Source organism: Aquarana catesbeiana, linkage group LG05 (assembly GCF_042186555.1).
Source record: "Aquarana catesbeiana isolate 2022-GZ linkage group LG05, ASM4218655v1, whole genome shotgun sequence".
NCBI classification, from domain to species: domain Eukaryota; kingdom Metazoa; phylum Chordata; class Amphibia; order Anura; family Ranidae; genus Aquarana; species Aquarana catesbeiana.
In genome coordinates this window covers 167,879,347-167,907,216 of record NC_133328.1, presented here as the reverse complement: position 1 = coordinate 167,907,216, position 27,870 = coordinate 167,879,347, and the positions used below count along the sequence as shown (strand labels likewise).

General features: G+C 40.0%; 1 protein-coding gene across 2 annotated transcripts in view; it reads right to left on the bottom strand.

The window, feature by feature from the left end:
* LOC141144549 (collagen alpha-4(VI) chain-like) overlaps positions 1–27,870 on the bottom strand; it is a 418,531-nt gene that overhangs the window by 75,612 nt on the left and 315,049 nt on the right. For both annotated transcript variants that reach the window (XM_073630331.1, XM_073630330.1), the window contains exons 32-38: positions 24,884–24,946; positions 24,769–24,804; positions 23,680–23,716; positions 22,985–23,478; positions 19,698–19,788; positions 15,160–15,831; positions 13,205–13,286 (exon numbers count right to left, since the gene is read on the bottom strand). In XM_073630331.1, the coding sequence (XP_073486432.1) occupies positions 13,205–13,286; positions 15,160–15,831; positions 19,698–19,788; positions 22,985–23,478; positions 23,680–23,716; positions 24,769–24,804; positions 24,884–24,946 (1,475 nt within the window). The remainder of the gene's footprint in view (positions 1–13,204; positions 13,287–15,159; positions 15,832–19,697; positions 19,789–22,984; positions 23,479–23,679; positions 23,717–24,768; positions 24,805–24,883; positions 24,947–27,870) is intronic.

Below are 27,870 nucleotides of genomic sequence, written 5' to 3'. Positions count from 1 at the left end.
TACCGCCAGGGAGGTTAAATAAAAATGGGTTCTTAAATTTAAGGTCCATTTGAAATTTTTTTGGGGGGATTTACAATTTTGTCCCCATGTATTTTTTGAATTTAAAGAATTGATATGAAGTACTAATATACACTATAAATGACCAGCAGCATTATTTAACCACTTCAGCCCCGGAAGGATTTACCCCCTTAATGACCAGAGCACTTTTTATAATTTGGCACTGCGTCGCTTTAACTGCTAATTGCGCGGTCATGCAATGCTGTACCCAAACGAAATTTGCGTCCTTTTCTTCCCACAAATAGAGCTTTCTTTTGATGGTATTTGATCACCTCTGCCGTTTTTATTTTTTGCGCTATAAACAGAAAAAGACCGAAAATTTTGAAAAAAAAATGATATTTTCTACTTTTTGTTATAAAAAAAAAATCCAATAAACTCAATTTTAGTTATACATTTAGGCCAAAATGTATTCGGCCACATGTCTTTGGTAAAAAAAATGTCAATAAGTGTATATTTATTGGTTTGCGCAAAAGTTATAGCGCCTACAAACTAGGGTACATTTTCTGGAATTTACACAGCCTTTAATTTATGACTGCCTATGTCATTTCTTGAAGTGCTAAAATGGCAGGGCAGTACAAACCCCCCCACAAATGACCCCATTTTGGAAAGTAGACACCCCAAGGAAATTGCTGAGAGGCATGTGGAGCCCATTGAATATTATTTTTTTTTGTCCCAAGTGATTGAATAATGACTAAAAAAAAAAAAAATTACAAAAAGTTGTCACTAAATGATATATTGCTCACACAGGCCATGGGCATATGTGGAATTGCACCCCAAAATATATTCAGCTGCTTCTCCTGAGTACGGGGATACCACATGTGTGGGACTTTTTGGGAGCCTAGCCGCGTACGGGGCCCCGAAAACCAATCACCGCCTTCAGGCTTTCTAAGGGCGTAAATTTTTGATTTTACTCCTTACTACCTATCACAGTTTTGAAGGCCATAAAATGCCCAGATGGCATAAAATCCCCCCCAAATTACCCCATTTTGGAAAGTAGACACCCCAAGCTATTTGCTTTGTGGCATGTTGAGTCCATGGAATATTTTATATTTTGACACAAAATGCGGGACAAATTTTTTCAATTTTTTTTTGCACAAAGTTGTCACTAAATGATATATTGCTCACACAGGCCATGGGCATATGTGGAATTGCACCCCAAAATACATTTTACAGAATACAAATACTCACCAGCTTGAACTGCACTTATGGGACTCGCCACGTCACCAAGTGTTACTGCAGTGCTGGTTTGACTACGACCGGGGTGTACTAGGCTGCTGGTGCTTGCCAGTTCACCAAAACGCTCCCAAAAAAACTGTTAGTGATCGCAGGGATCAGGCCTGACTCTGCGAACGCTGCAGTTATGCGTTTAGTGTTTTATAAGTGACAGTGATCGATCGATACTGCACTTGGCTGGGCTGGGCCGGGCGGAGGGGCAAAACGCAGGTGCTAGCAGGTATCTGGGCTGATCCCGCTAACACTGCGTTTTTGGGAACCCTAAACTGCTGGGGATGCTAGTATAGATCTGATCGGATCAGATATTGATCCGTTCAGATACTATACCACTAAGGGAGGCGTATGCTGCGTGCATGGGTGTTAGCGGTACTGGCGCTAATCTGACGCTGCCTGGGGCGACGCATATCACCGCCGGGCAATCAGGGAGCTAAACCTTTATTCGGTAATAAACGGCGGGTGCCCTGACACTATAAAAAATAAACGAACTAACCAGCGTCACCCGTAACAGTTATACGGTGATCAGTGGTGAAAGGGTTAACTAGGGAGCAATCAAGGGGTTAAAACATTTATTAGATAGTATATGGGGGTCCCTGTCGCTATAAATCGCTGACGGCACACCTAAATATTTACCTCCCTAATTAGCGTCACCAGTGACACTAATACAGCGATCAGAAAAATGATCGCTTAGTGACACTGGCGACAGGGGGTGATCAAGGGGTTAAAACTTTATTAGGGGGGGTTAGGGGGGTACCCTAGACCTAAAGGGGGCTAATACTAACTGCCCTACCACACTAACTGTCACAAACTGACACCATGCAGTAATCAGATAAAAAAAAAACTGCTTGATGTCAGTGTGACGGGGGGGGAGGGGTGATCGGGGGGGGGGGGTCGGGGGGTAAAGGGGGGTGTTTTGTGTGCCTGCTTTGTTCTACTGGGATGTGTGGTGTTGTGCACTCACATTTCAGTCATCTCTCCTCAGCGCCGGAACGGAAAATACCGAGCCGAGGAAAGATGACGTCACATCCCCTGCCTCTGTGTACTATACAGAGGCAGGGGAAGATTCTGATTGGCTGGGAGCGATCGCGAGGGGGGGGCCACGAATGGATGACCTCCCCCTCATCACTGAACGCTCCCAGACCAAAGCCGACCGCCTTTGGCACCAGGGGGGGCGTCCGATCGGACCCCCTGTCCGCGGGAAGGCAATCACGTACCAGGTACGTGATTTTGCCTGCCCGTGCCATTCTGCCGACGTATATCGTTGTTAGGCGGTCGGCAAGTGGTTAACTGATTTACAGTTTTACTGTGGCATGTTGGCTCCCCTGTGCAAAATCACGTCAATGTACGTGATCTCGCGGGGCCAGGATAGCAGGTGTGCGCGCGCTGCTGGAGGCACGCGTGCGCGCCCACTGCACAGCGCGGGTGCTGATGCTCGGGTCCCGCGGTTTCGATGTCTGCCGGGAGTCCCGCGATCGTCTCACAGAGAGGAGGAACGGGGAAATGCTAATGTAAACAAGCATTTCCCCATTCTTCCTAGTGACAGGACACTGATCACAGCTCCCTGTGATCGGGAGCGGTGATCAGTGTCGTGTCACACGAGTCCAACCCCCCTACAGTTAGAACACATCCCTAGGACACACTTAACCCTTTCCCCGCCCCCTACTGGTTAACCCCTTCACTGCCAGTCACATTTACACAGTAGTAAGTGCATTTTTATAGCACTAATTGCTGTATAAATGTGAATGGTCCCAAAATGGCGGCAAAAGTGTCCGATGTGTCTGCCATAATGTCACAGTCACATTAAAAATTGCTGATCGCCGCCATTACTAGTAAAAAAAAAAAAAAATATTAATAAAAATGCCATTAAACTATTCCTATTTTGTAGACGCTATAACTTTTGCGCAAACCAATCAATAAACGTTTGTTGCGATTTTTTTAAATCAAAAATATGTAGAATACTGAGGGAAAAAAAATGTTTTTTTTTATATATTTTTTGGGGATATTTATTATAGCAAAAAGTAAAAAATATTGCTTTTTTTAAAAAGTTGTCCCTCTATTTTTGTTTGTAGCGCAAAAAAATAAAAACCACAGAGGTGATCAAATACCACCAAAATAAAGCTCTACTTGTGGGAAATAAAAGACAGCAATTTTGTTTGGGAGCCACGTCGCAAGACCACGCAATTATCAGTTAAAGCGACGCAGTGCCGAATTGCAAAAAATGGCCCGGTCATTGGGCAGCCAAATCCTCCGGGGCTGAAGTGGTTAAAGTTGCTCAGCTTAAATTTAATGGGGATCAAAGTCAAGTAACTTAAGTTATACAAATGAGAACCTATTTGCTTTCCAAACAGGTTACAGCCAATATCATAGATTGCTCCTGGCTATTCAACCCCTAACAGATTATGTTACATTAATGTTCAAATATAGATTTATATATCAAATGTTCAGAAAATGCTTAATTATGCAATTATTGACCTCAGGATGATTTACCCTCCTTCATGACCAGGCCATTTTTTGCGATACGGCACTGCATCATTTTAACTTACAATTGCGCAGTCAGGCATGCTGTACCTAAGTGAAATGTATGTCCTTTTTTTCCCCACAAATTGAGCTTTCTTTTGGTTGTATTTGATCACCACTGCAATTTTTTATTTTTTTGCTTTATAAACAAAAAAAGGCAGACAATTGTGAAAAAAAAGAACAATACTTTTTACTTTCTGCTATAAAAAATATCCAATATGAAAATGAAATAAATTCATAAATTCAATAAATTCATAAATTTAAGCCAATATGTATTCTGCTACATATTTTTGATCGAAAAAAAAATCCCGATAAGCGTAAATTGATTGGTTTGCGCAAAAGTCATAGCATCTACAAACTATGGTATATATCAGTGATGGTGAACCTTGGCATCCCAGATGTTTTGGAACTTTAAATTTTGGTGCGGGGTTCCCCTTAATATCCATACCAGACCACATTTTTTTTTTATTTTGGTTTGGGATTCCTCTGTGGGGAAATTCCATGACTTTTTTCATCAATGAACTTTTATGTATATTGCCGGACCGACAATTCATTATAGCCGGCACTAGCGATAGTAGTTTTACATGACTTTTTTTCCCTTTAGAAAATGCATTTTGCTGTCAGACCGTTCTAAACATGGGAAACATGCGCTCTTTTACAGGCATACTATAGATATCCCCCAGGTACGACATTTAAAGGAATATTACACTTTTATTGTTTCACTTTAAGCATTATTAAAATCACTGCTCCCGAAAAAACGTCCGTTTTTAAAACTTCCTTTTGCATTGATAAATTGTCCCCTGGGGCAGGACCCAGGGCCCCAAACACTTTTTATGACAATAACTTGCATATAAGCCTTTAAAATGAACACTTTTGATTATTCATGTTCGTGTCCCATAGACTTTAATGGCGTTTGCGTGTTCGAACAAATTTTTTGCCTGTTCGCATGTTCTGGATGCAAACTGAACCGGGGGTTGTTTGGCTCATCCCTAGTCAGGATGATTGAAGCACATTATTTCTAATATTACATATGGAATCAGTGGGAGCCCTGAGTGTGTCACTTTCCATGTCGACCTGCCTTCAGATGCAGATTGTCACTTGCCACGTCCCTTCCACAAGTTGTGGATTGCCACTTACCTGCCACCAGATGCAGATTGTCACATGTGGCGGATTGCCACTTGCCACGTCACCTGCCACATGTTGCAGATTGTCACTTGCCACGTCACCTGTCACATGTTGCGGATTGTCACTTGCCACGTCACCTGACACATGTTGCGGATTGCCACATAACCTGCCACATGTTGCTGACTGTCACTTGCCATGTCTCCTGCCACACGTTGCGGATTGTCACTTGCCACGTCACCTGCCACATGTTGCTGGTTGTTATTTGCTACTTCACCTGCCACATGTTGCCAATTGTCACTTGCCACGTCACCTGCCAAATGTTGCTGATTGTCACTTGTCACGTCACCTGCCAAATGTTGCTGATTGTCATTGGCCTGCTAAGGTGCAGAGGGGGGGAGCAATTGTCCCCCCCCCCCCCCCTGGATCCGCCCCTGTTTAAGCTGCATTATTAAATGCAGACATCAAGATTATCAACAAACCCTGTTATTGTGTCACCTAGCACATGTTGATCTCATCTTCTAAAAAAGTTGTTTGCTATTATGGGTTGGTGTGAAAGGCAGAAATCATTAAGCCACATAGAGCACAAGCTTTGCAAAGCTTACTACAAAAGATCTTACAGATTACATTACTGTATCAAATAATTTCACCTCCCTTTTGTCCCTAGTTGTTTGTCCAGTGCCCTGCATGCAGTTTTATATTATAAATACTGTTCTTTCTGCCTGCAAACTGGAGATTGTCCATAGCAACCAAAAACATCCCTTTACATCAAAAGCGGTTTTAGACCAGCTAGAAAACAGCCATAATAAATTAGAATCACTTGCAGAATTGAGCGATAGTGATTTGAGGGGGAAATTCATCATCAAACACTGAAAGTAATGACAGTGACAATTCTGCAACTGAACAAATGTCAGTGTTTTTGATTTGATTACATTATTGAATAATTTTTATTATTATTATATTATCAGTTGTTATAATTATTTATAGTTATTTATTATATTATAATTTTGTGTTTCAAACTTTATCATACCCGTGATGTCCACTAGACTCTTGTTTGGACAGATTTAAGTGAGTTATTCCTAAGAATTACAGGCCTACAATATAAAACGCCAAATTTCCATGCAAAACATTGTACCGCTTTGAGCATCAAAAATCTGAAATAATCATACCGCCAGGGAGGTTAAATAAAAATGGGTTCTTAAATTTAAGGTCCATTTGAAATTTTTTTGGGGGGATTTACAATTTTGTCCCCATGTATTTTTTGAATTTAAAGAATTGATATGAAGTACTAATATACACTATAAATGACCAGCAGCATTATTTAACCACTTCAGCCCCGGAAGGATTTACCCCCTTAATGACCAGAGCACTTTTTATAATTTGGCACTGCGTCGCTTTAACTGCTAATTGCGCGGTCATGCAATGCTGTACCCAAACGAAATTTGCGTCCTTTTCTTCCCACAAATAGAGCTTTCTTTTGATGGTATTTGATCACCTCTGCCGTTTTTATTTTTTGCGCTATAAACAGAAAAAGACCGAAAATTTTGAAAAAAAAATGATATTTTCTACTTTTTGTTATAAAAAAAAAATCCAATAAACTCAATTTTAGTTATACATTTAGGCCAAAATGTATTCGGCCACATGTCTTTGGTAAAAAAAATGTCAATAAGTGTATATTTATTGGTTTGCGCAAAAGTTATAGCGCCTACAAACTAGGGTACATTTTCTGGAATTTACACAGCCTTTAATTTATGACTGCCTATGTCATTTCTTGAAGTGCTAAAATGGCAGGGCAGTACAAACCCCCCCACAAATGACCCCATTTTGGAAAGTAGACACCCCAAGGAAATTGCTGAGAGGCATGTGGAGCCCATTGAATATTATTTTTTTTTGTCCCAAGTGATTGAATAATGACTAAAAAAAAAAAAAATTACAAAAAGTTGTCACTAAATGATATATTGCTCACACAGGCCATGGGCATATGTGGAATTGCACCCCAAAATATATTCAGCTGCTTCTCCTGAGTACGGGGATACCACATGTGTGGGACTTTTTGGGAGCCTAGCCGCGTACGGGGCCCCGAAAACCAATCACCGCCTTCAGGCTTTCTAAGGGCGTAAATTTTTGATTTTACTCCTTACTACCTATCACAGTTTTGAAGGCCATAAAATGCCCAGATGGCATAAAATCCCCCCCAAATTACCCCATTTTGGAAAGTAGACACCCCAAGCTATTTGCTTTGTGGCATGTTGAGTCCATGGAATATTTTATATTTTGACACAAAATGCGGGACAAATTTTTTCAATTTTTTTTTGCACAAAGTTGTCACTAAATGATATATTGCTCACACAGGCCATGGGCATATGTGGAATTGCACCCCAAAATACATTTTACAGAATACAAATACTCACCAGCTTGAACTGCACTTATGGGACTCGCCACGTCACCAAGTGTTACTGCAGTGCTGGTTTGACTACGACCGGGGTGTACTAGGCTGCTGGTGCTTGCCAGTTCACCAAAACGCTCCCAAAAAAACTGTTAGTGATCGCAGGGATCAGGCCTGACTCTGCGAACGCTGCAGTTATGCGTTTAGTGTTTTATAAGTGACAGTGATCGATCGATACTGCACTTGGCTGGGCTGGGCCGGGCGGAGGGGCAAAACGCAGGTGCTAGCAGGTATCTGGGCTGATCCCGCTAACACTGCGTTTTTGGGAACCCTAAACTGCTGGGGATGCTAGTATAGATCTGATCGGATCAGATATTGATCCGTTCAGATACTATACCACTAAGGGAGGCGTATGCTGCGTGCATGGGTGTTAGCGGTACTGGCGCTAATCTGACGCTGCCTGGGGCGACGCATATCACCGCCGGGCAATCAGGGAGCTAAACCTTTATTCGGTAATAAACGGCGGGTGCCCTGACACTATAAAAAATAAACGAACTAACCAGCGTCACCCGTAACAGTTATACGGTGATCAGTGGTGAAAGGGTTAACTAGGGAGCAATCAAGGGGTTAAAACATTTATTAGATAGTATATGGGGGTCCCTGTCGCTATAAATCGCTGACGGCACACCTAAATATTTACCTCCCTAATTAGCGTCACCAGTGACACTAATACAGCGATCAGAAAAATGATCGCTTAGTGACACTGGCGACAGGGGGTGATCAAGGGGTTAAAACTTTATTAGGGGGGGTTAGGGGGGTACCCTAGACCTAAAGGGGGCTAATACTAACTGCCCTACCACACTAACTGTCACAAACTGACACCATGCAGTAATCAGATAAAAAAAAAACTGCTTGATGTCAGTGTGACGGGGGGGGAGGGGTGATCGGGGGGGGGGGGTCGGGGGGTAAAGGGGGGTGTTTTGTGTGCCTGCTTTGTTCTACTGGGATGTGTGGTGTTGTGCACTCACATTTCAGTCATCTCTCCTCAGCGCCGGAACGGAAAATACCGAGCCGAGGAAAGATGACGTCACATCCCCTGCCTCTGTGTACTATACAGAGGCAGGGGAAGATTCTGATTGGCTGGGAGCGATCGCGAGGGGGGGGCCACGAATGGATGACCTCCCCCTCATCACTGAACGCTCCCAGACCAAAGCCGACCGCCTTTGGCACCAGGGGGGGCGTCCGATCGGACCCCCTGTCCGCGGGAAGGCAATCACGTACCAGGTACGTGATTTTGCCTGCCCGTGCCATTCTGCCGACGTATATCGTTGTTAGGCGGTCGGCAAGTGGTTAACTGATTTACAGTTTTACTGTGGCATGTTGGCTCCCCTGTGCAAAATCACGTCAATGTACGTGATCTCGCGGGGCCAGGATAGCAGGTGTGCGCGCGCTGCTGGAGGCACGCGTGCGCGCCCACTGCACAGCGCGGGTGCTGATGCTCGGGTCCCGCGGTTTCGATGTCTGCCGGGAGTCCCGCGATCGTCTCACAGAGAGGAGGAACGGGGAAATGCTAATGTAAACAAGCATTTCCCCATTCTTCCTAGTGACAGGACACTGATCACAGCTCCCTGTGATCGGGAGCGGTGATCAGTGTCGTGTCACACGAGTCCAACCCCCCTACAGTTAGAACACATCCCTAGGACACACTTAACCCTTTCCCCGCCCCCTACTGGTTAACCCCTTCACTGCCAGTCACATTTACACAGTAGTAAGTGCATTTTTATAGCACTAATTGCTGTATAAATGTGAATGGTCCCAAAATGGCGGCAAAAGTGTCCGATGTGTCTGCCATAATGTCACAGTCACATTAAAAATTGCTGATCGCCGCCATTACTAGTAAAAAAAAAAAAAAATATTAATAAAAATGCCATTAAACTATTCCTATTTTGTAGACGCTATAACTTTTGCGCAAACCAATCAATAAACGTTTGTTGCGATTTTTTTAAATCAAAAATATGTAGAATACTGAGGGAAAAAAAATGTTTTTTTTTATATATTTTTTGGGGATATTTATTATAGCAAAAAGTAAAAAATATTGCTTTTTTTAAAAAGTTGTCCCTCTATTTTTGTTTGTAGCGCAAAAAAATAAAAACCACAGAGGTGATCAAATACCACCAAAATAAAGCTCTACTTGTGGGAAATAAAAGACAGCAATTTTGTTTGGGAGCCACGTCGCAAGACCACGCAATTATCAGTTAAAGCGACGCAGTGCCGAATTGCAAAAAATGGCCCGGTCATTGGGCAGCCAAATCCTCCGGGGCTGAAGTGGTTAAAGTTGCTCAGCTTAAATTTAATGGGGATCAAAGTCAAGTAACTTAAGTTATACAAATGAGAACCTATTTGCTTTCCAAACAGGTTACAGCCAATATCATAGATTGCTCCTGGCTATTCAACCCCTAACAGATTATGTTACATTAATGTTCAAATATAGATTTATATATCAAATGTTCAGAAAATGCTTAATTATGCAATTATTGACCTCAGGATGATTTACCCTCCTTCATGACCAGGCCATTTTTTGCGATACGGCACTGCATCATTTTAACTTACAATTGCGCAGTCAGGCATGCTGTACCTAAGTGAAATGTATGTCCTTTTTTTCCCCACAAATTGAGCTTTCTTTTGGTTGTATTTGATCACCACTGCAATTTTTTATTTTTTTGCTTTATAAACAAAAAAAGGCAGACAATTGTGAAAAAAAAGAACAATACTTTTTACTTTCTGCTATAAAAAATATCCAATATGAAAATGAAATAAATTCATAAATTCAATAAATTCATAAATTTAAGCCAATATGTATTCTGCTACATATTTTTGATCGAAAAAAAAATCCCGATAAGCGTAAATTGATTGGTTTGCGCAAAAGTCATAGCATCTACAAACTATGGTATATATCAGTGATGGTGAACCTTGGCATCCCAGATGTTTTGGAACTACATTTCCCATGATGCTCATGCACTCTGCAGTGTAGTTGAGCATCATGGGAAATGTAGTTCCAAAACATCTGGAGTGCCAAGGTTCGCCATCACTGGTATATATACTGGAATTGTTATTTATTTATTTTTTTACTAGTAATGGCAGCGATCAGCGTCTTATAGCGGGGCTGCGATATTGTAGCAGACAATATGACACTGACACTTTTTTTGGGAACCAGTGAAACTAATACAGTGATCAGTGCTAAAAATATGCACTGACACTGTACTAATGATACTGGCTGGGAAGGGGTTAAACATCTAGGGCGATCAAAGGGTTAAATGTGTGCCTAGCCAGTGTTTTTATGTACGGTATGTGCTGCTTTTACTAAGGAAAATAATGGATTTTCTTTCCCTTTGCAGGGAAAAAAAAATATATTACTTCCCCGCTGACAGGCAGAGCTCTGTCCTGTGTGTCTTCCAGACGATCAGTGGTTGCCGGCAGTCATCCATTAGCTGGCACCCCCTGATGGGCATCTGCTGTGTTTAATCACAGCACAGCCGGGTCACAGGTGGCGTGCGCCCCCTGCCCAGAAGAGCCAGGTCACATACCTAATACGTGATCTGGTGCAGCAGAGCTGTCTTGCCGGCGTATATCTAAGTGATACGGATGGCAAGCAGTTATATGATCAAGAACACAAAAAAAACGCTTCCAATAATCTTCAAACCTCCAGCTGTGTGTGCTAAATGCAAGTTGTAGACCCATCGTGTAAATGTAGTAAGAAAAGTTTGCTTGTGTTTCACAAACCCTTAGAAATATCACATTGGTATTTATAATCACTTTGCCAAATTCATATTCAAATTTATTTGAAGACATTTTTATTCTGATGCTTAATTTTAAAGCAGATATTCACATAACACATTGGTATTTATAATCACATTACCAACTCATACATATTTTGCTATACCATAGAAAGTGTGGTTCATGCGGTGTCAGGAGTGCAGTGCACATACTAATATACTGTTCTGTACTTATATCACAAAGCCCCAAGTGGCTTACAATTGCAAGGATTTTTTCTTCACTTATCCTCATCTAAAAATTAAGTACAGCGCTACGTTTAGAAAGAAAGTGAAAAGCAGCCAAAACACCTATAGACTCAAGGCAGAAAAAAAACAAAACAAAAGTGTGGCGCTATATATCACATCCACAGCCGTGTGTATTACAATAAAGACATATAAAAATAGTGAATACTACCAAAAAATGTATGATCATAAAATGTATAGTGTCAAATAATTAATCAGTGTTGATCACATATAAAGTAAATACACAATAATGCTTAATCATCAGATGTGCCAGTGATTAGTAGAAACCCGTGCTGGTTCCATGAGCCAGACACCAAAAACATAAAACTTTAAAAGTCCATAAAAAATGTGTAGAAAAATAGTGAAGAAAACATCAACAGAGTTCAAAGGGGGTGATGCATGGCCAGATGGTATTCACAGAATTTTAGTCGCACCAAATCTGGCAAGTGGGCAGAAGTCGCACCAAATCTGGCAAGTGGGCAGAAGGGAAACCACAAGTGTGCATAGATTGTACATCAGTGCCGGGGCCAACACCAGGAGTAGAGGAGGCTTACCGGAAAAAATTGACCTGAAATGGCGTACGCCAGACAAGTCAAAAAAGCATAATAACCACTGGTTCTGGGAAATGCGTCTTGTCAGATGTCATCAACAGATGGTGGAAAGAAAAAAGGGGGATCCGCACGGCTTCCTCTCCCATAGGTAATCCAGCATAAGCCAAACGTGTAGTTTCATATGCCATGCAAGGAGCAAACAAAACTCACATAGCGTAATAATGTTTTAAAACACTAGTTTATTAAAATAATAAAAAACAAACTCACATTTGGAAGAACGAAACAGAGATCAAATAGCGGCGATCGTGAGGGGTCCACCCGACAGGTTTCAGCTAAGGAGCCATCATCTGGGGTATGGACCACCCTCACCTCACCGCTTTATAAACAGAAGATGACCCCAACTGGGAGTGTCTACAAACCGGAAGTGCAACAAGTAAGAATCACTTCCGGTTTTCAGGTTCATAGGATGATTAATTGAATAGTTATATTAAGAACAAATTAATGAAACAGAGAACCATGTATCTCATGTTTCTAAATTAGGAGATTAAAAATGAAAAAATAAGTACAAAAAAACGGTAAGCTGTGCCCTGAATCAGTCCATCTACCAGGAACTGATCAGAGCGCTAGCCAAGCCTCCCTTTCAGCCAGCCTGCTTCTCAAGCCTCACTCTCATATGTGATGCACTTCCCATCACACAGAGAGGAAGTAATACCACTGCACTCCATAAGGAGGAAACCAAGCCTCAATCTGAGGTGAAGTGTCAGCAGAGAGGAGAAAAAAATCAGTGCACTGAAAAAAGGCATTAGTGTTAAAATAAAAAAAGATTGAAAAAGAAAAAGAAAAAAAGGGGATAAAAATTATTACACAAGGCTAATGCTAGCAATAACATTACCTTATAAAGGTGATACAAGGACATTCTAATAAGGTTAATTAGTGATCAATATTAGAATCATGGTCCATAATATTAAAGGGACACTGCCAATGGGGGACATCAACAGCGTACATATCAAAAATTGCATTCTGAATTAAACCAAGACAACCAATAATCATCTTGTATAGAAAAAAAATAACAGTATTCTTATCCTCATCTATTATGGTCTCATCTCACATGAACAAAGTAGCAGAAAATCTTATGTGAAATATGTTTGAAGAGGCTTTTATTCTGATGCATAATCAAAAGCAGATATTCACTCACATATTTTCATGCAATAGTATTTGCATACTATTTGAATATTTTCCTCAAGGAAACCAAATATATTGAAAGGGTATATAGCATCTCAGCTTACTTTTCTGTAAGAGAGATCAATGAATCTCCACGTCCCTCACATTCTGCTTGAAAAGCTGATCCTGGATAAGAGTTGATTTCATCTGAAGAAAAAAAAATATTAAGTTGTAAATGGCAAATAGATAGAAAGTCAGGTTGCTATCGAATAATTTAAAAAAAACAAACAGATTGAATTTTAAGGGTCAGTAAACCACATAACACAGCAAGAGCCAGGGCATACCACTGCTCATCTGTTATCAGTGCTGACAGCAAAGTGTGCAGCAACTCAAACTCCTTAGGTCCAAAGTCATATTTAAAAGAGTAAAGAATTTCAGCACTGAATGAATAAAAGAGCCATCATTAATTCATTCTCAGTTGCAACATCGACATATGTCTGTGCTTTTTCTTTTCAGGCTATATACAGTAAGTGTGCTGCTAGATTAATCTATAAGCTTTCTATTACAGTAGGTTATTATGGTTACTATCTTGCATGGCACCAAAGCCAGGAACAGAATTCCTGCTTAATACAGAGCAATGCAATTAGCAATATGTGCTCTGACCATTCAGCTCAGTGGTATATTAAGCTTCTGGACTGCCTTCCAAATGTAAAGAAAATAAATTGAGAAAGTTATTAAGGTATTTATTTTAACACCAGGAGACCAAGACTCAAAAGATTGCTAGGAAAAGGGTTGTAAGACAATCAAAACTCAGCAGTTTGCAATGTCTGCAGGTTTGGTCCTTTTGATGAGACAGGCACAACCTGAGAATAAGCCACTATTTTCTGTGACCTGTAAACGGTTATCAGTTATGGTAATGTCAGGAGCAAATAAGTTAAAGATGCACAGTGCCAGACAATTGGACATTTCTTCAAGATCTGATCATTGAATTTTGAGGTCAAGTACCTTAGCACTACATAGGAACTTCAGGAGGAGGATACATATAAGATGGTACTTTAATTCAAGAAGTAGTGCTGGCTTTCCTGGCCTACCTTCTCATTTAAATGGGACCACAAAAGCATCATATTCTAATGCTTGCCACTTTGTAGACTGCACAGGTGAACCACCCCTCAACAGTGAAGCCCTTTTAGCCGAGTACTCTTTCAGTTTAAAGTTAACCTGTGCTAGGCCCACAAAGGGCAAAGCAACAAGTTCATCTTAATTTAGCCCTTTTCAGTAGCCTTTACTTTTGCTCCCCCGCTATTCATTTTAGCAGCTTGAAGCAGAAACAATCCCTGCGTAAGATACAAGCCACTGGAATCATAGGTTAAACAGGGCTATAGACTCCCCATGTGAAAGCACTGATTAGCCAAATTACATATGGTGCAAGTTACCTGTAAGTACTTTGTGTTTCCAGTGCTACATGGAATTTGTGTGGAGGGAGACAAAGAAAGGGAAGTATATGCTTGGGAGGGGGGTTTAAAACAAACCCATTTCTCTGTCCTGAATAGATATCACATTCTTTCAACGCTTGCATCATTACCAGCCATTTACAGCTGGGCTGAGATGAAACCTTCAAAGGGAAACAGAAGAGTATCATCTATGATTAACTTTATACTGCCTAACAAGGGAATAGGCAGCACATTAGTCACTTTTACCCATGGTCTAAGGTTGTCATTGTTCTGTCTACACCCAAATGTCTGTACATTAAATTTAGCCTTTCTCAACCTTCTCAACACATAGGAACCCTTGAAAATATTTTCTGGTCTAGGGGAACCCCGGTAAAAAATGACTATATCTAAAGCTCATGATACATTAGTGTGATAGTCACTGGGAAGAATGCTCCTTACACTTGTGGTCATTGGGAAGAATTACCCCCCAGATAGGCAAAAGGATCAAAGGTGTCAGTGCGAACTTCTAAGAGGCAGAAATTGCTCAGTGCTCATCAAACCCCCAGCAACTGCTGAAGGAACCCTAGGGTTCCACGGAATCCTGGTTGAGAAGCCCTGCATTAAATGGTAAATGGTAAATTGTCACTTACTATTGAGAAGATGAAAGAATGCTTGGGTGAATCTTTCAGCATACATTAGCTCAGGCTTTGCAACTGCAAGCAGATGTAGGGCATGCTGGTCATGGGGGAGACTAGAGAGTTCATTCAGTTCACTATGGCTTACTTCCTTTCCAAAAGCTAGGACAAATAATGTGAACTTTTCACACTTGGCTTTTCTGGATATTTCTTTTAATTTTTCTCTGTCCCAGAAACTTGTTTTACTTCCAAGGATTGTAAAAATGACTTTGTGCTTTCTTGCATTGGGAGTCTTTTTGAAAATATTTTCTATTATCCACTGAAGAGAATAACCCAGTGAAGATGGGCCTTCCAGTTGTGTCACAGCTTCCTCGATGTGTCGTTTCATTAGATTCCTGTCATTGTAACTAACAAAGTCAAACTCCGTCTTGACAGGGTTTATATTTCGATTAGGCAGAAAGCTAGGATTGGCTTGTTGCACCAGAGCTACTCTAGCTCCAGTGCCTTGTATTCTTGGCTGAGATGATACAACAATATGATCAAGCATTGAGCTAACAAAGTCTTTGGCGTGCAAAAAGACATCACTCCTAATGTTCCGAGAACTGTCCAGTATAAAGACGATGTCCATATCTATTTCGGTAGGAGGTATGGGATCCAGTTCACATTCTTCATCAGGAATACATTTATCTGAAACATAACACAGGATCTTTAATATGTAAAGAAATCCCTAACCGTCATAAAAAAGGAATAACATTTCAATCCATGTATGGTTGGCTTTAGGGAGATTTTCAATCACTTCCAGGCCAGGCGATGGGAGTCTGCCAGAACAAGTAATACAGTAAAACTCACAAGACCAGTAAGTAGACAGCATTTAAAATCGGATAGAGATTCTAACCTCTAACCCTTGGGTCATAATATTTTAATTTCTAGGAGCAACTGTCTTCATGGTAAGCACGTACTAAATCTGTATATTTGGCATGACACAAACCTTATATTATATAAATTCTTATAATAATGAATACTCTGTTTCTTTTTGAAAGAAGCAATAAGCAGTCTAGTTTTGGGCATCAGTTCATAAAAAATGATGTTGCAGAAGTGGAAAGAGTGCAACAAAGGGCAACTAATCAGCTATTAATAAATACTAACTGAATGGAATTTATTCTCCTTTGAGAAGAAGTGAATAGGTGATCACTTTCTTTACACATAACAGCTCCATATAGTAAACGTGGTGCAAGGTCAAAGGCAAAGGGGTACTCTTTGTGCCTAGAGGTAAAGAAGTTTACTCTCCAAATTCAGAAGGGGTTTATTGAAAATTTGGCATAGCCTTCCAGAGGACCTAGTTCTTGTAAACTCAGTAGATTGCTTCAAAAAGATCAGACACGCTTCTACATTCATACTATACACTCTAACTAGCTATTAATATTTTTAAGAAACAAAACTGTGTATTGTTGACCCAGGGATTATCCAATTGCCTTTAGGGATCAGGAAAGATTTTTTTTTGTTTGTATGTTTTTTTTGCTGTTGGAGCAAAAGGACAAAACATTTTAAAGGGTTTTGCATTATCCTCTGGATGAGCTGCAGGTGGACATGGGTATGTGTTTTTTTTAATTAACTTTGAAACTATATTATGTAGTGCCTCCCTGACCCCCGGCATGAGGAAGGGCTGACATTTTACCTCAGGGTGCTGGTTCTTAGGCATGGTGGGTGTGGACATTGGCAGAAAAGATGGGTGCCAGTCACTTTTAGAATAAACAAAAGTGAGTTTATTGTATTGCTCACAACAGAAAAATGCAGGAGACAGGGTTAGGGCACAGGACACCCTAGGACAATATGCAGACTAGACATGTGCAGATTAAAAAAATTGTTTCGTTTTGATTCGTTATTTACATAAATTTGTTTAGTTAAATTTGTTTATTTAGTTTAATTCGTTTTTGGAATTCATTTTGTTTATTCAAATTCAAATCGATTCGAAGTTTTTCAAATACCATTTGAATCGAATTCCATTCTAATTCAAGTTTATTCTATTCAAATTTTGGAAGATGGTTATATTCTTTCTATCTCATTCTATTCTATTGTTTTTTCCATTCTACTTTTTTATTTTTAGTTCTGTTCTTTTCTATTTTATTCTATTCTTTTCTGTTCTATTCAAATTTGAATTTATTCTGTTCGAATTTAGGAAAATGGTTATATTTTTATATTCTTTCTATTCTATTGTTCTACTTTATTCTGTTCTGTTATTTTATATTCTATTCTATACTTTACTATTATATTATTTTCTCTTCTATTCAAATTAAAATTTATTCTTTTGAAATTCAAATTTCAGAAGATAGTTATAGTCTTTCTATTTTATTCTATTCTATTTTTTTTTATTCTATTCTATTCCTTAATTTCGTATTCTATTTTATTTTATTCTGTTCTTTTATTTTCTATTCCATTTTTTCTGTTTTACTCTATTCTTTTATTTTCTATTCTATCCTTTTTTTTCTATTCTACTTTTTTGTATTCTTTTATTTTCTATTCTGTTCTCTTTTATCCTATTATATTATATTCTTTTATTTTCTATTATATTCTATTATATTCTTTTGTATTATATTGGATTTGAAAAGTATTTGAATCAATTCAAAAACTATTCGAAATGCACATGTCTAATGCAGATAGATCAGCAGACTCCAAAAACAAAACAACTAGGTAGACAGCAAAACAACCAGGTAGACAGCAAGGGCCCTAGGCCTGCACCCAATGCTCTATACCTACATAGCAACAGCTGTGTAGGTATAGAGCATGCAGGGTTTCTTTGGATGAGTTACCCTTGATGCTTTCCCAGCCTCTTCACTGTCCCTGGCTCATGAAGGATAAACTCTGGTACTTATCTCAGAACTCCATGATTCTCCGCATGCCCCCAAGCAAAAAGAGCCTCTTGCACTCTGGCAGATCCTCTCCTATGTCCTCAGGCAGCATACAGTCTCTCTCTGACAGAGCCCCCGAGCACATGGCCAGGCCTCACCCAACAAAGCTGTTTCTTACACATCCACACCAGACCAAGGTCTGAGTGGGAGGACATCGATCACCTGACTTTCTCCAAATTTATACTATCTCCCAGCATGCTCAGCGGCCCTGAAACTCCTACTAGTCTCACTGCAGCTCGTCATCCTAATGCTAAAGACAACAGTGCCTCCTACTGACAGAAGGGAGTAACCATAGTTAAACCAAGCTTAGAAGAAAACCTAAATGTTCACAAAGACTATAAATCACCCAGGTTAGTTACCACCTATCATAACAAAATTTAACACTAGCCCCTGTTTAAGACAAGTGTGATACGGTTTATTTGTAAAATTTACACCGATTTATATATCCTCATTACAAACAGATCAACAAAAACTATTTCCCTTTTGCTGTTGAATCGCTGGCTTAAATTGCAACACACAAACCCCTACAGGTAGTTCAAATTGACCTCACTACTTACACATGAGTAGGGATGAGAAAATGATTCGGTCCAAATTCAAGTTTGTTTGTTTTTGCGTATGGTTATAAACCTACTCAAAAGGTCTAATATGTATTTTGAGAGGACTTTATGTATTTTTTTTTCATTTTTACTGTACGATGTGCTACTGCAAAAATGTGATTTACAAAGAAAAATAATGATACAGTTTAAATTGCCAGCAAATGACGTTCATTGTCAGCTTTAAAAAAAAAAAAAGAAGAATACAAACCAACCAAAAGTCCCCCAAAATACACAGCAGACCCTTGGAGGGTCAATAACAGCTGTCAAAGTCATTTGACAGCAATTTTAAAACTTTTTTCCCTTCAGTGTTGTCAGTGTTGCTGCAGCACTTTTTGCACATCACAGGGAGGCGCCCTTCACAGGCATGATTAGGGCACCCCTCAGGCATGTAATTTAAAGCAGAACTCCATCCAACTATTTACTTAGTCAATCAGAGGATGCTTTGTATTCACTTACTGTATAGAATTTAGAGAATACAAAGCCTGTCAATAGGTAATCAGTGCTCAGCCTGCCCGGGTTTTGTTCTGGGAGTAGGACATTTATACTGTATGTAGCTGAGGTTAAATGAAGTTTATACAGCTCCCACAGACATTGCATCAATTAGTGAGGTAATTGGTTCATTTGGACCGAGGTGGTCCAGATGAACTAGTCAACGTTCACTAAAAGAGATCAGCTTTAAAGGAATTTTCCATTTTTTTATGTTTCATTTTAAACATATAAAAAAATCACTGCTCCTAGCCGAATAGTTTTTTTAAATTTTATTTATACATGTTCACCAGGGCAGTGCCTCCACCCCATGCAATTTTTTAGCCCAGAAAATGGCGATTTTTTTTTTTTTTTTTTTTAATTTGATAGATTCAGCTCCCATTGATTTAAATGGGGTTCAGGTTTGCCACACTGAACCCTGCTGGAACTGAACCCAGGGCAGTCTGGCTCATTACTACATGTGATGTTGACCAATGACATTGCAATAGGAAGTCATAAGTATAGTATATTTTCTGTCTAATTATATAAGTAAGAAGATGTATAAGCTTTTGGTTGGAGATCTTACCATAACATAGAGTGCAACGTGAAATCACTTCCAGTCTCTGGTCTTGTAGTCTCTTCCACACAAACAGCTGAAATCTTCTGCTTTCATCCATCTACATAAAAACAGTGATGATTTTTGGAACGAAAAAAATAAAAAAACATAATTAGCCTCGATGCAGCTATGACTAATACATATTTGTCTCCACATATTTATTTGTAATTCAGTTGATGAGCTCTAAAGTATATATAATAATAATATAACGAAATGATGGTAGCACAGTGATTAGGTAATTAACCGTACTACTCTAAGGTCCTGAGTTTAATTCACATGGATACACGGAGTCTGTATTGTTTCCCCATGTTTATTTGGATTTTTTCTGGTTTCCAGAAACAAAAATAAACTGGTAGGTTCATTGCTGCCCACACAAACTACCCTGTCCAAGTGTTTATGACTTGATCTTGGGAACATGGACAGATAAGTATTATTTGGTGTTCTCTCTAAAATTATTTTTGTCTGGTTTAGATATCAGCTTATTGCCCTACTAGCAGACATGCGCAATTTAAAAAGTATAACAATATGGTTCATAGGTTATTCTTAGAAATATAAACAGTTCTTCCATTGCAAAAACTATAGAATGTTTAAGCTTAGATCAGAACTTAGAATAACTTCTCCTGATATCTCTCAAAGGTGGTCCTTACAGTACCTGATCTAATTGCTGGTGCAGAAGTTATTCCCATGCTCATTTAAAAAAAATCAACACATGAATGCTACGTTTTGTGCTAGTGGCTAGATTTGTTTTAACATATGCTAAGAATATTTTAGCTCTAAATAGATAAAACAGATGGTCTTATTTTAAAACATGCTTAAATTAGAAACTTAAGCAATACACAGTATCTTTAGTAACTAAACTGTGCTAAAGTAGGTAGTCATTTTGATTGCATTTATATTCTGTAAAAAAAAAAAAAAAAAATTCATCCTTCTTAAAACCAAAAAGTGTGCTTGCAATCAGAAATATGTCTGTGTGAACACCTCCAGGTAGCCATAATGCATTGCACTTTAAAATTACAGTGCTGCAGATTGGAAAGGAAAGGTAATTTTTAATAACATTCGATCATAATATGACTTGTGTTGCAATCGTATATGCTATATATTTTTTTTTTCTCCATGAAAGTGGAGTTACTCTTTAAGCTGTAGGAGAATTTATAGTAATGCCCTGTACACACGATCGGACATTGATTGGACATTCCGACAACAAAATCCATCAGATTTTTTCCGACGGATTTTGGGCCAAACTTGTCTTGCATACAGACAGTTGTCGGAAAATCCGATCGTTCTAAATGCTGTGACGTAAAACACGTACATCGGGACTATAAACGGGGCAGTAGCCAATAGCTTTTGTCTCTTAATTTATTCTGAGCATGCATGGCACTTTGTGCGTCGGATTTGTGTACACACGATCGGAATTTAAACGATCGGATTTTGTTGTTGGAAAATTTTATATCCTGCTCTCAAACTTTGTATGTCAGAAATTCCAATGGAAAAAGTCCGATGGAGCCCACACATGACCGGAATTTCCGACAACACAATCTGATTGCACTTTTTCCATCGGAAAAACCAACCGTGTGTACAATAAAGTCAACTTTGCTTAGGGGATTGTCTGCAGGTCGCAAAGACAATATGGGTAACTGTCAGCGAATTACAATGATAAATATAATGCATGCTGGCAATTTATAAATGCACACCATTTGTTGTCAGCTTAAAGGAAAGAAGATATTTATGAAGGCACAATAAAAAAGTCAGACCTGGACTGGAAGGTTATGTTAGATTACAATAAAATAATTTGGTCACTGATGTGTAAGAGGAATTGTTCACTAATGGCAATGAAACTGAGGCCTGGTTCACACCTATGCAGGTTGCAGTTTGCATATTCCAGGTGCAGTTTGCATTTTTCAATACATGTTTTTGATCTATTGAAGTCTATGGAACCAAAAACCAGAAAAAAAGTCCCTGGCCCTTTCCATAAAATGTACAGATATGAACGTGACCCATAGGAAACCATGTTAAATGGACTGTCGTGTGTTTCTGCATAACTGAAAACGCATTAAAAAATGCATAGGTGTGAACCAGGCCTTAATGTCAAACCTAGCTAAGCAGTTGTTAAAGAAATTTTTTAAAATTTCTTCCTAATAATATTTGTCACCTAAAAAACAGTACTCCCACAAATGAAAATATTGGCAACCCATTGGAATTTAAGATGATTAGTTTTATTAGGTTCTTAACCGGTTCCCGACCAGTGCACGCCGATGTACGTCGGCAGAATGGCACGGCTGGGCAAATGGGCGTACCTGTACGTCCCTTTAAATTTGCTGCCATGCCGTCGCGTGCGTGCCACCGGCGGCGCGCGCCAGCCGGGAGCTCCGTGAGTCGGGTCGCAGGTCCCGCAGACTCGATGTCCGTGGGGATACCCGCGATCATCTCACGGAGAGGAAGAACGGGGAGATGCTAATGTAAAGAAGCATTTCCTATTCTGCCTAGTGACAGTGTGACTGATCATAGCTTCCTGTGATGGGGAGCTATGATTAATGTGTCACAGCTAGCCCATCTCCCCTACAGTTAGAACACATCCCTATGACACATTTAACCCCTACAGCACCACCTAGTGTTAACAACTTCACTGACAGTCACATTTACACAGTAATCAATGCAATTTTAATCGCACTGATCGCTGTATAAATGTGAATGTTCCCAAAATCTCACCAAAATTGTCTGACGTAAAAATTGCTGATGACCGCCATTAGTAGTAAAAAAAAAAATATTCATAAAAATGCCATAAAAACTATCCCCTATTTTGTAGACGCTATAACTTTTGCGCAAACCAATCGATATTTTTTTTACCAAAAATATGTAGAAGAATACGTATCGGCTTAAACTGAGGAAAAAAAAATGTTTTTTTTTAATTAATTTTTGGGGGGTATTTATTATAGCAAAAAGCAAAAAATAATGCGTTTTTTTCAAAATTGACGCTATTTTTTTTGTTTATAGTGCAAAAAATAAAAAAAAACAGAGGTGATCAAATACCACCAAAAGAAGGCTCTATTTGTGGGACAAAAAAAGACGTTGATTTTCTTTGGGAGCCATGTCGCACGTCCGCGCAATTGTCAGTTAAAGCGGCGCAGTCCCGAATCGCAAAAAGTGCTCTGGTCTTTGGCCAGCAAAATGGTCCAGGGCTTAAGTGGTTAATAAAATGTATTAATAATAAAATAAAATTCTACCGTAGTTTTATAAATACTTAAAATTTAGTAACTCACCGCAAAGGCTGTCTTGACATTGGGTACATCTTCAAAGGCAATAACTGCAGGGACTATGTTGAGAGCGCCAAGTTCTAATACAGCTGTGTTTATTGAAGCAGCATCTTGTGATCTTCCATTAGCAAAGAAAACAAGAACTTTCCTTATGAGAACCCCATGTCTAATACGTTTAAAAATGTTTCTACCCACAAATCTCATAGCTTCTCCAATGTTTCTTTGAGCTGTGGTCTTTTCAGGTAGAATCTTACGAATTTCATCCAAAAGAAGATTTTTCTTCTTAAAATCAGAGAAACGAATTAGATGTTGAACAGTGTTGCTGTAAGTGACCACTGAAACACGAGCCCCTTTGGGGCAATTGCTCACACTGATTTCCATTTTTTCTACAAGAGAAATGGTTATGTCCTTCATTCTTTGAAAGGCTGCAGATGGAACATCTTGAGAGGAATCAAGAGCAAACACTACTTCAGTTGGATAAACTGGGCATTTAGAAAGACCTTAAAAAAAAAAAAAATGTTTTAAATTTTATTTTCAATAACACATAACTGACATAACATAATGACAATTTAGTAAAAATATATAGTTTTACCTGAGAAGCAGGCTATAAAGAAATAAATTAAGCATTGTTAGTTAAAACGATTCATACCATTTCTCCATATTTATAAATATAGAAAAGGATAGAAGATGAATTTACTCACGGCAATTCTCTTTTGTGAAATTTACAAGCTCACAGGGCTAAAAAAATAACAGTAAAAATTATCATAAAGTAATACTGTTGAAGAAATTTCAGCAAGTCATACTTCAATTATCTATACACTTTTCTGTGACCTAGGTGGGGAGATTTCACTTCAGTATTGTGACAGCAAGACAAGAAATGAAAGGAAGTGGTTGTCAATGGGATAGCAAGACTGAGGCAATAATAATAATCTGACAAAGGAGCTAACCCATGGGTGCTCCACCTGTGGCCCATCATGCCTCTGCATTTGGGAGTCATGCTTAGAACTGTCAGCCTTGCAATGCTTAATGGGACTTGTAGTTCTGCAACAACTGGAGGGCCACAGGTTGAGCACCCATGTGCTAACCTATCCCCCTTTTAGTAAAAAAATAAGTGTTTTGTTGCAGTCTCTGTGCCCACTGGGGAAAATTCCCATTACTTCCTGTCTTTAAATGGAATCTCACCCATGAAGCAAAAGACCATGGTAAAATCCTGACAGTGTTTTTATCCTGTGTTAAAGGTTCTGTCTATAGTTGGCCCTTAGTAAATCTGTTTTAATTGTAATATAACAATAATTACTATAAAGTGTAGGTAGTGTTTACATTGCTTTCATAAGGCCGTGTTCACATTTCCGTATTTCTGATTGCAATTGCATTTTTAGAAGCGCAATGCAAATGTACATCTTGCTTCTTTTTTTGAAAAACGCGTTGCAAATGCACCAAGAAGTGCATCAAAAAAAGGATAAAAAAGAAAGGATATACATAGTCCTGAAATTTCATATAAATAGCTGCAATTATAAAGTTCCATTGTTTAATATTAGAAGGATATGGCCACTGAAGTCCCTTTTGTAATAATTAATTGACAGCGTCAAGAGTCCACTTCTTACTGAAACTGGAAATCCATTTAACCTGTATTTTTACTAATCAAATGCTATTTCACCACAAAAACAAAGCTGAGGAAATTTAAGATGTTATACGTATTTAGAAGTCGCTCTTAAAAAAAAAAAAAAAAAAAACAGATCCTGTAGCATCAAATAACTAATATGCAATACAGTTAAACAGAGGTTGCTCACTGTGAAGGACACTGTTCCTGTTGACCCTTTGGAACCCTGTGAAAAATAGGAAAAAAGTTGTGATTAGTAAAATGTCAATTAAAAGATAATGATTTGCATTAAACATTATCCTTACCCTGGGCCCAGGAGGTCCCCTCTCCCCTGGACCACCTTCTTCTCCTGGCCGACCAGAATTACCCTGAAATGTAAAATAAAAATGTATATAAAAATCTTAATTTTTTTTTTTTTTTTTTTTTTTATCAAATATTTTTTTACTATTAAACATTCAATACAAAAGGAAAAACAAAACAAGATCACATCTAAGGCCGGGTTCACACTGTGCGACAAACGCTCCGACATTGGGAGTTCATGACACATGCGTGTGAAAATGAATGTTTCCCTAAGGGAGCCGTCTTAACTGGTCCAACACATGTCGGTCCAACTTTGAAAATGCTCCCTGCACTACTTTGGTCCAACTTTTATCCTACGGCCGGGTTCACACTGGTGCGAGACGACACTCATCCTACTTTGGATCCGACTTTGCCCTGCGACTTGAAGTCAGAGACGCGTCTGACTTCAATGAACGGGGATCCGACTTTACCAGGCACAGACTGTATGAATCTTGAGGGGGAACTCCATGCCAAATTTTAAATAAAAAAACAGCATGGCTTCCCCCTCTAAGAGCATACCAGGCCCTTCGGTCTAGTATGGATTTTAAGGGGAACCTCCTACGCTGAAAAAACGGCAAGGGGGTCCCCCTCCAAAGTCCATACCAGACCCTTATCCGAGCACGCAGCCCGGCCGGTCAGGAAAGTGGGTGGGGAAGAGCGAGCGCCCCCCCCCCACCTGAACTGTACCAGGCCACATGCCCTCAACATGGGGGGTGGGTGCTTTGGGGCAGGGTGGCGCACTGCGGCCCCCCACCCCAAAGCACCTTGTCCCTGTTCCCATGTTGATGAGGACAAGGGCCTCTTCCCGACAACCCTGGCCTTTGGTTGTCGGGGTCTGCGGGTGGGGGGCTTTTTGCAATCTGGGAGCCCCCCCTACCCATTCACCTGGGGGAAAAAAAGTGTCAATAAAAAAACACACTAGACAGGTTTTTAAAGTAATTTATTAGGCAGCTCCGGGGGTCTCTTCCGACTTTGGGGGTCTCTTCTGACTTCTCCGCTCTCTCTGGCCTCTCCGGCCTCTTCTCCCACTCTCTGGTATCTTCTGCCGGGCTCCTCCACTATCTTCTGCTCTTTTGCCCGCTCTGTTGCTAGCAGTGGCCTGGTCTTCTCCGTTGTCTTCTTCCCTCTTCTCTTCTTCTGATGTTGACACAACGCTCTCTCCCGCTGTAATGTCATGTGCGTGGTGCGCAATGACTTATATAGGCATGGGGCGGGGTCACCGGGTGATGTTAACTTAAACATAAGGACCTAGTCCACATAGTTTGCGTCTCTACTGGTAACACTCCATCAGGGATTATTCCCAACAATGCAATTTTAGGAGTCCCTATTACGTCTGTAGAACATAGTTAATTTAAAGTTAAAAATACTCTTTCTTACGATAGAGTTTTGGGCATCGTCAAAGCATATGAATAAGAGATCCATTAGATAGAGAGCAACGAGGGCATAGTGGTGTTGTATATTTTCCCCAAGCATGGAGCTTTTGTGGGGTATAATGAGCCTTGTGTAAAATAAAAAACTGAGTCAACCTCTGAGATGGCGAGAGGGATATCTCAGGTAATACCTCCATCGCCCATGTCCAATCCTCCTCATCCAAATTTTCTATATCACTTTGCCAACGGGTAAAGCTATTTACTTGTTTCCCAGTACTCTCTACAGTTTGTAAAATAGAATAAAGGTCTCCTATTAACCCTTGTTTTGTGCAAAGTACTGAGGTTGCCTTCGATAATATTTTAGAGGGGTTGTATTGTAGTTGAAATTTTGAGGTCTGACTTTGTAGTGCATGACGTATTTGGAGATATTGATAAAAAATTTTATTTGATAATTGATAGCGATCTTTTAGTGTATTAAAAGATAATAAGAGGGGGGCGTGGCCGGCAGCCTGAGGAGATGGCCGCATTGTGAATCTCCCCCGGCTCCACAGGATCCGACAGGCGACACACAGCGTGACTTGGCACATCTAATTGACATCCACCGAACGATGCAGGGCCAGAGAGGTGGAAGTGGCATGCGGGGGGAAGAGAAAAGTCCGTGAGGGGCACCGTAGACTCACTGACTTCTACAGAGTCTCGGAGCCGCGGACCTCACAAGATGGCACCGCTGGATTCACACAGAAGAGATCAGGAGCGGCTGCTGCCAATAAGAACACATCACTGCAGTCTGAATATACAGTTCAGGACAGTGGAGACCGCTCTCCTCCATACACATTCAATAGCCCTGTGAAACAGAGGAGGAAACTGACGGCTGGTGATGACACAGTGAGTGATTCCTCCCCTGACACTGTCAGTCTCACTGACACTAACGGCTTCAGTGAGAAGCTAGATGCTTTCCCTACAGTGGGACAGCCTATACTTGACTCTGCTCTCAAAGACATGCTCATTACACTGCGTGGAGCATTACAACATGACATATCAAATTTCATGAAACGGACAAATAGAGAGATTGCAGCCATAGGAGACAGAGTTGATTATATTGAAAATAAACTGAGCGATTATACACTAGCACATAACGAAGTGGTTGATGCCCACGATGAGCTAGCTGACGAAATCCGCAACCTAAAAATCAAAATGGCAGACATCGAGGACCGTTCCCGCAGGAATAATGTCAAATTTAGAGGCATCCCTGAATTGATCCCCCCGGCAGAACTCCGCCCATACCTGCAGAAAATGATTGCAGAATTGCTGCCAATGACCAAAACACACAAATTGGTGATAGATAGGGCTCACCGCCTCCCAAAGCCGTCCTATCTACCAGATCGGGTGCCCAAAGATGTGATAGCTAAAATCCACTACTTCCATGTTAAGGATCAGCTTATGCACTTCTCCCGTAAGCGCAACTCTCTACCAGAACCATATTCTGGAATTTCGCTATATATAGACCTCTCACAGGCAACCATTCAAGCCTGCAAAAACCTTATCACCATTACCAAGATACTGAGAAATAATAATATTCTCTA